The 8,386-nt window shown below is 41.3% G+C and overlaps 1 protein-coding gene across 1 annotated transcript; it reads right to left on the bottom strand.

Moving 5' to 3' along the window:
* Window positions 1-4,195: 4,195 nt before the first annotated feature.
* LOC124292218 (cell wall protein DAN4-like) lies at window positions 4,196-5,596 on the bottom strand. Its single transcript, XM_046729273.1, has 2 exons — window positions 5,064-5,596; window positions 4,196-4,804 (listed from the first exon to the last, which is right to left on the bottom strand). Exons 1-2 carry the CDS (start codon window positions 5,536-5,538, stop codon window positions 4,497-4,499), a joined length of 783 nt encoding a protein of 260 aa, XP_046585229.1. The 5' UTR covers window positions 5,539-5,596; the 3' UTR covers window positions 4,196-4,496.
* Between the last annotated feature and the right edge of the window lie 2,790 nt (window positions 5,597-8,386).

Raw genomic sequence — 8,386 nt, 5'->3', positions numbered from 1 at the left:
ATAGTGCATAAATATGGGCCATATGTTTCACATTTTGATGGCAAAAATAAGCAAATCTTACCAACACTGGCCAGGTGTCTATAACAACTGATCGCTCTGTCCATATCATCCTTCCAGCTGTTACCATGTCACGAAAGGAAACATATTAGCAACACCCATCCATCAGCCTTCCAATAAGCCTTACATCCAGCCGGGCACACAGCCTTCAAAGAGAAAACGTTTAGGTCCGACAGCTTGGAATAGTCGTGCCAGGCTGATGGATTATCAAGGAAAGTGAGTTGGGTCCAAACCCCGTTGTCCACACGTTGTGAGATGAGCAGCTCTCAAGAATACGTTAAACTCATTAAAGGCACAAGGTCACACATTTTCGACAATATTGTGGCCTATATTATATATATTGGGGGCATTTGCACCCACTTTAGCTTCCTATTAATGCAATAAAAGACTTATTATCCCTTACGACTTTCCTGACATCAATAATTAGAACTTCGCGGTGAACAGCTTCGAAACAGATATCACTTCTCATACATGGAATGTAAACAATTCCTGCTCGAAAACTGACTCACTCGGTGTTTGCCGAACTGGTTTCAATGACAAGTTGTGCGTTGGATATTCGTAAAGAGCGCTTCAAGGGACATAACTCTATGGGGTTCGCTTAAAAAAAAATGTTTGGCCGGTAGAGGTTGCGAGAGTTGATTCAATGCAACGTTGCATTAATTCATTCGAACTTTTTAATTTAATATTGTAATCTAAATATTTTGGGAATAGATTATATGGTGGCTTCCCTGAGGGCTGATAGTTGGTTTTAGTGAGAGAATTGCGTTATGTATTTGAAAGAAGTGTGGTGTGACATTGTGCCTTTAACCACAGAAAGAGTATCAAACAACATATGAAAAACAGATTCGATAAGAACATGAAGAAAGAAGAAGAAACACCAAATCTGCTGACTGCAGTGATCTGTATACTTTCGAAACTTCAAGGACACCTTCAAGGTCAACTGGATTGGCAGATGTACCCCTGTGCACTACTTACCCACAAAACAACACAAGATCTGAGAGAATTGAAAAGTTTATTGGACACCAACAGATATTTATCTTCAGTCAACAATAGAATGTTTACAGTCATCAGAGCATTACTACAATACGTCATAGAATTATAGAATAGATGCACATGACAAAGATTCATTACTCAAGATACATAATGCATTAGTCAAGGTACACAATACAGCAGAAATAATATGATTGAATGAAGTATACCCGACTCACTTTAACAAACCATTGCCCGAGTGGGCATTCCCGAGGGATACATTTTAGTTCAGACACAATACATATTTCAAAAGGTAACACAGTTAACGTGACTGCTATAAAGTCAACAGGGATTGGCATAATCTGTGAACAGCAACATTACAATGAGAATATACAAACACGTATGACATTTTCAATTACCAAATAGGATTGATCTTGATCGAAACATGAAGCAACTGGAGTCCTCTCAGAAGTGGTGAAGGAAATACCTAAATATAATCCTGGCCCCTGTATTGTGAATTCCTTGTTGTCGGTTACGTCGTTCTTTTGTTACTTTAGCAAGTCAGCTATTGCGCAATAGTCAAAACGAGAGAAAACATCAGACTCACACATTAATCTTTTTCAGATATGTCCGTAGCCCCAATGTTACGAAGGTGAATAATTAGCTGTTCAGCACAGTAGGGTCACTTTGTATTTCATGTCCTACTGCTGATCAATTATCCCTCCAAGTTTTTCCCTTTGTTAGATGCAACAATTGCTGAACCGAAACGGTTAGAGTTTTGGAAACCTGTACAGTTCTGAATCCTTCTATGAGAGCCGATCACAGTAAATTAAATGTAAGCATGTGTGACGTCACCCAGTGCGTGATATCAATGGAACATTCCTATGATCAGCATACCCATTTGAGTTGGCACATGTTACACTGTCATGCAACTAAATGTCATCAGCATGCCATGTATTGCAGCGACACATCTTGTGTTAGAGTGAACAAAACTGGTCTCAGTACTGAACCTTGGGGTACACCTTTCACCAGCGATCTGGAAGAGAGGACAGCTGTACTCTGGTACCTCTCTGACAGATATGACTTGAACCACACAAGTATAGTGTCAGTGATGCTCGGTTCCTGTTCAAGAGTTGTTAACATTTTTCTGTGGTCCACTGTATCAAAATCTGCGGATATCTCTAACAAAACTATAGCTGAAATCTGCCCGTTGTTAGAAGATAGTAGGATTTCTTTGGTGACTGTATTGATACTCCGTAGTCCACATGCAAACTATTTCTGGTCAGTATTTTCCTGAAGAGGAGTTGAGAGCTTGTGCCTTGCAGTTGTTTGATCAGCTTCAGCACTTCATCGTCTTGGGATAGAGATAGCTCAGTAAAAAGACTCCTTGTCACCCCATTTCGGATCACAAGTCACATCGATGTCTGGTGTCCCTGTTTGGTCTGATTTCAGATTTTATCAATTTTATGACGGAAGCAGTTCCAGGATCAGGGGGGAACATATTCAGAAGATTTGTTCCTCAGTCATGATGTAATTTGAAAATGGTTTCTAATCGTCTACTTGGTTTCAATGTGTTCGTTGACAGGTTTAAGACAAAGGAACAAAGGCGGTTAGGTTGTAACATTCACATTATCCATTTTCATAAAACGTGACACAATATTTGTCCAATTTCGCCAAACAGATGTGGCTCGGCGGTGCTTAAATCAAGGAAGATGACAACTGGTAATAATATTAAGGCGATATCTTTCGAAACAAATTCGTTTTATGTGCCATTCCTCCACATTTCCAACATCAATAATCCTACACCAACATCCAGGCAATGGAAAGTGTACTATTAACTAAATTTTATAGAACATACACAAATGCGACAGCCAAAACTTTCGCTTTTGCGTTTCACCTACTGGATATGCCATCACGGGTTATCTTTCCATAATTAACAATATCTCCCTCCGACAATTTTTGCAGAGTGGATTCAGTCGGGGGCAGTAATTCCAATTTAATGATGGATGCTGTCAAAGTATATGCCAAAACGAGATACAAATAGCGAATGATCATGAGCAAATTAGAGTTTCATATGTTATATTTGGGATTGCACTTTCTTTGTAAAGTACAGATTCTAGTACTTTTGTTGGGTTGAGTCCCATCCGGGATTCGAACCCACACCCTCAGAGTCAGGCACCTAATCGCCAGTACACAAAGTCAGACGCCTAGACCGCTCAGCCACCGCGGCTTCCACAAAAATGGAAGTCGGACGACTGGTAGTCTAGACTGCGGACTTTGTGTACCCCTCTGATAAGTATTAATTGGCATTGGCATTGTGCATTTCACAAATTAGAGTTTCGATCAAATCCATTAGTAACACTGTCATTGAAGGGAGTCACAAGTTCAAAATGCCCACTAGTACCCAAAAACATGCTGCACAGAAACGAAATACAGAAACACAGACAAAATAATGACATAATAATAGATCTAAAAGGCCTCATGTCGTCGTAGCCCCATTCCTGACGATCCTCCAGATGGTTATCAGACTACCCTTGGCAGCAAGCACCCGTCAAAGAAAGACCAGAAGCCACACCGGCAATTGTTTTTATGAACTCTGAGAGATCGATAAACAGCAGAAAGCCGGTTATTACTCCATCTGTGAAATTATAATCGCAGGGACTGTTTGACATGGTTTTTGGTGGGACAATGGTGCAACCTGAAAAGATGGGTCAAGTCTATCGGCAAACAATCACGGAATACACTTTCCCGTATATTCCCCCTTTGATAAAGGATCGGCCATGTTGGGCGCCGCTTGTTCTGAGACCTAAGAATATTTCTATTTCAGCTTTATGTTGAATTCCTGACCTCCACCAGAGTACACACGTATCGACAGTGATATTACAGAACCAAGTACGTGCCCTACGATCCTCGTGTCAAATGCCAATATCAATACTTCTGACGACAACACAGCAAGGTCATACTAAATACTATCAAAGAATGTATAGGTTAATTACACGTGTATGTTGAAAACGTCTACCGGTGTAATTAAAGTTATGAAATCTCAAACAAAACCCATATATACATTGGATTTTGTCACCATTCACACAACTATCCCACATGGTAAACTTAAAGATAAACTACATAAGTTGGTGTCTGACTTCAAGGAAAGTGATTCGGAAAATCATTTATATATGACAATGTTTAAAGGATGTGGTAAATGTGTTGAGACTGAAAGGGACTCACCAAAAATATTCAGATTCCTAACTATTTTCTTGAAAGTAAATTTCGTGAATCGAAAGTTATGATAAAACGTTTCGAAAACATAGGGAAGGTTGACTCTTCCTTGACGAAGATTGTATCCGATGCAGTGCTCCGTTCTGACTTGTACCAGATGTCCAGGTGCTTTTGTTTTCAGGTGTGTTGTTAACTTGCCTTTGCAGTGTGTCCCACCAGAGGACTAGGTCCTTCATAAAATACATATTCACTCCTCAAGCAGTTTTGTTCCTGATCGGTATTTGAGTGTTTCTGCCCGACCAAAGCTGACAAAGTCGCATCAGATCATTGAGGACAAAGAAACTGAATGTGATGACGATGAAAATTATTCCGGAGTAGCCAATTGCCTGTGCTGAAGGTCTGTCATCCGGTTCTGACTTCAGCTTTCTTCTGGTAGCTGACAGTTTCGACTTGTCTAATTTCAGGAGTAGTAAAATGGCGTCAACAAAGCGCTGTGTCTCTATCATTGATTTAGTTTCAACGCAGACCAAACACGGACATATGTCTCTGATCCCAGAAGAGCCTGAAAACATATTGTACACGTGAAATCACAATTTGTTGCCATATCTTTTTTTGTAAGAAGAGGAGAAGCATTTCATATGACAAATATAATGTTTTTACAAGCACACTGTTTACTTTTTCTCATATTTGATTGGTTGCAAGCACATGAATTCGGATAACAGACTACCGTATATACATAATGATGCAACATAAAACTACGTTAGCCTGCATGGCAAAACCCTATACTGTTTTTAACTGTTACTGATATGATCTGTGCTTACCTCCAACAAAAGTCGCCACGGCGGTTGTTGAAAAAGTGGTCGTTTGAGATGGTGCTGTGGGTGTACTTGTTACACCTTGTGCAGTGGAGGATGCTGTGCCTGTTGCTGCTGAGGACGGAGCTTCTCCAGTAGTAGGAAGTGATGTTCCCGTAAGCCTGCTTGCTGGGTAAGTCGCGGTAGTTTCCATGGTAATACTTGCAGCAGTCGGAGAAGTGGAATCAGTTGCCATGGTGATACTGGTAGTGGCCGGGATGATGGACTCAGTTGTCAGGGTGATACTTGTAGTAAACAGGGATGTAGGATCGGTTGCCATGGTGATACTTGGGGTGATAGTGGGGTTAGTTGCCATGGTGATATATGCAGTTGGTGGGGATGTAGGATCGGTAGCCATGGTGATACTTGCTGTTGCCGGGGTAGTAGGATTAGTTACCGTTCTTGTACCCACAGTGCCTGAGTTAGTTGGATCTGTTATCATGGTGAGACGTGTTGTGGTTGGGCTAGTTGTATGGGTTGTCACGGTGAGACGTGTAGTGGTTGGGCTAGTTGTATGGGTTGTCATGGTGAGACGTGTTGTGGTTGGGCTAGTTGTATGGGCTGTCATGGTGAAACGTGTTGTGGTTGGGATGTAAGGGTCTGTTGCCAGTGACATGGTAGTCTCCATTGTCGTATGCGATGTTGTGGGAGCCCTGATGCTGTCACTGTTTGAAGTATTTGTTGGTCCAGGAGTGTTTGTTGCCTCTGTTTGGGTATTTTCCGATGTAACTTCAGGTAAAATAGTATCCCTTGTAGAAGTGTTGGTAGCGATAGATGTATCAACAAATGGAGCAATTGTGGTGGTAGTTGCCACGGTTGTAGGTGGTGATGGCGTTGTTGGTGCTGAAGTAGCTGCAGCTTGGGTTGTGTACAAGTCACAGTTGATGACTGGTATGTTGTCAGAGCTGGTGTAGGTAGAGGACGAAGTCAGTGTTTCAACTGTCGGAACACAATGAAATTACACAGACGTTATGGGCATGAGAAGGTGTTTATGTGGCATATGTTCACTGGTCACGAGGGGTCATGGATTGATGTACCATCTTTGTTTGTTTATGATCCCTGGCCCGGTACATCAACCCATTGGTTCCGAGGGACGAGTGAACAGCGTATTTATCTTTCCGAACACCCCAATGTTAATTTTGTACAGTGTGAAGCACGGGTATCGGATCATAATTAGGAGTACCAGAGTTAGGCAAATAGACAATAATGACAACGACAAACAAGAAAACAAATTTAGAGTTATGTCCCTTCCATCGATTTGCATTCGCAAAACATCGGTAATTTCCGTACATCATACGTGACTCAGTTATTCAAGATAAAGAAATACTAATACAAAGTACCAAATGAATTCACACAGTTCGGCATTCCCGTCGTGTTTGATAGAAAATGTTACTTGCTTGTAAGCGGGGTACATTGAACATAATATAAGAGCGCTCAGCCAATCAGAAAAAAGTCAATTTATGTGTGAGATAAGATAACAGCATGGTTATGTCAAGCCGTGTTGCTATATTTGAACAGAAGCAGCAGTACTATAATACTTTGGTAATCATACCCCTACTCACTGTTTCGTGTGAACTGTTTCTTAAGATATATTGTAATTAACTAGTTGAATCCTAAATCCAAATTTTCACCCTGCACTCTATCTGAGCGGATTATTTTACGAATACATATTGGGCAAAGTCGCATTTTACTCAAAAGATACCTGTTTACTGGTTATGTCCATTTATTACTGTACTGTCTGTATTGTAGGAGCAGTGAGTCATGGTTACTCAAACTTACACTAAACCGAGCGAGGCTCCAGGAGTATTATTGTCGCTCTAGCTAGTCTACATGTATGTACTCGTCTTAACGAAGCCTGGTATACAAATTGACTGTTCTCGGTGACAATATCCCATGCCAACATCACAGGCCCACGTGTCCTTGTGAGAATTAAACATTAGGTGTTTTTTTTACAAAATAATCAAGAATTTTGAGATGACCTCCGACTCGAAATGCTCCAAGTATAATAACTGTGAAGCATTTCGAGGCGGGGGTCATCTCAAAATATATTTTTTAATTTATATTTTGTTCTTAATCTTTAATCATCTGAAAGACACGAGGGCCTGTGGTCAAGATGGGATGTAAAACAGTTTGAGCCAGACGAAGAGGTAACAAAATGGCCAATGATATTTACATACATGTAAAGCAGTTCCGTGTCTTGACTACAGCTGCCGTTGGACGTTTTGAACATGCCCACGGGTCCTTGTCAAAATACAGCGTACAGATGGGACTGTTGTAACTGTACATCCAACATGCTAGCCCGTTCTGTAGTGTGCTACTACACAAGTCTTCACACTGAGCGACATCAACATCAGCAACATCAGAAATCTCGTCATGATTGGATCCCGAACACCCCCCACTGAACTCTGTGTATGTACAGGGACCTGGAACCAACAAACACAACGGAGCAACAGTCGTGTCTTGCTTATATTCGTATAGTTTCGAATGGAAATAATCTCTCTACATGAACACTATTAACAGCGTCTTTCTGTCACTGCCAATTTCTAAGGTTAATGTTAGTGTAAGGTCACAACCTTACTTCGTGAAGCCCTGGTTTCCGGTTACTTACCTGTGTCCACCTGGCACAGATACTGGTAGCTGCTACTGTCACAGACTTCGCTGAACCAACCCAAGGTGTCTTTTTCAGCATACACACACAGTTTAGTTCGGTCCTGGGATGAGTCGCTCCAGAATGTAAAGGATGAAGCATCAACACTCTCACAGTGATCCCAGCGAAGAGTATATGATTTGTCATCACGGTTAAGCCCAATCCAGAAATGTGATTTCCTAGGGTCAACGATACACACAAAAATTATATGTCTCTAAACTTAATGAGAAGAACACTATGCACCCCGTACATGCACTATGTTTACAAATGTAACTTTTCAAATCAGTCTGCAGAGGTATATTTGAAACAAAGACGATATAGAATTGATTAACAAACAGAAAGAATCCCTAAACAAACTCCTTCAACTCCCATGATGGCATTCCGGATTCTTTGTCCGTGTAAGAGGCCAACCAATACGACACTGTGGGACTACAGTACAACAGCCTGAGTATCCCCCCATTCGTAACTACTCGAGTAAATTTCCGGCAAGCCGGATGGCGTCTCGTACCCCTCTCGTGGCCATGTTTACGACTGGGCCCTGTCTAAGCGCAAACGGGCATGGAGATGAAAATAGTCTAGTACCATACCAAGGAAAGATAACTCTAAATTTCCAAACATGGCTCCTAGAATATCCTATATCCCG

Source organism: Haliotis rubra, unplaced genomic scaffold (assembly GCF_003918875.1).
Source record: "Haliotis rubra isolate DU_JTF1 unplaced genomic scaffold, ASM391887v1 Scf51, whole genome shotgun sequence".
Lineage (NCBI taxonomy): Eukaryota > Metazoa > Mollusca > Gastropoda > Lepetellida > Haliotidae > Haliotis > Haliotis rubra.
Note: the sequence above shows the minus strand (reverse complement) of the source record. Positions and strands in the feature narration are given on the sequence as shown.

What these genes read in the sequence shown, in the direction of transcription:
- LOC124292218 (XM_046729273.1), bottom strand. Translation starts at nt 5,538, where the DNA reads ATGATAACAGATCCAACTAACTCAGGCACTGTGGGTACAAGAACGGTA. An exon ending in CGTGGCGACTTTTGTTGGAG is followed by an intron (nt 4,805 to 5,063) that starts GTAAGCACAGAT and finishes ATATGTTTTCAG; the next exon opens with GCTCTTCTGGGATCAGAGAC.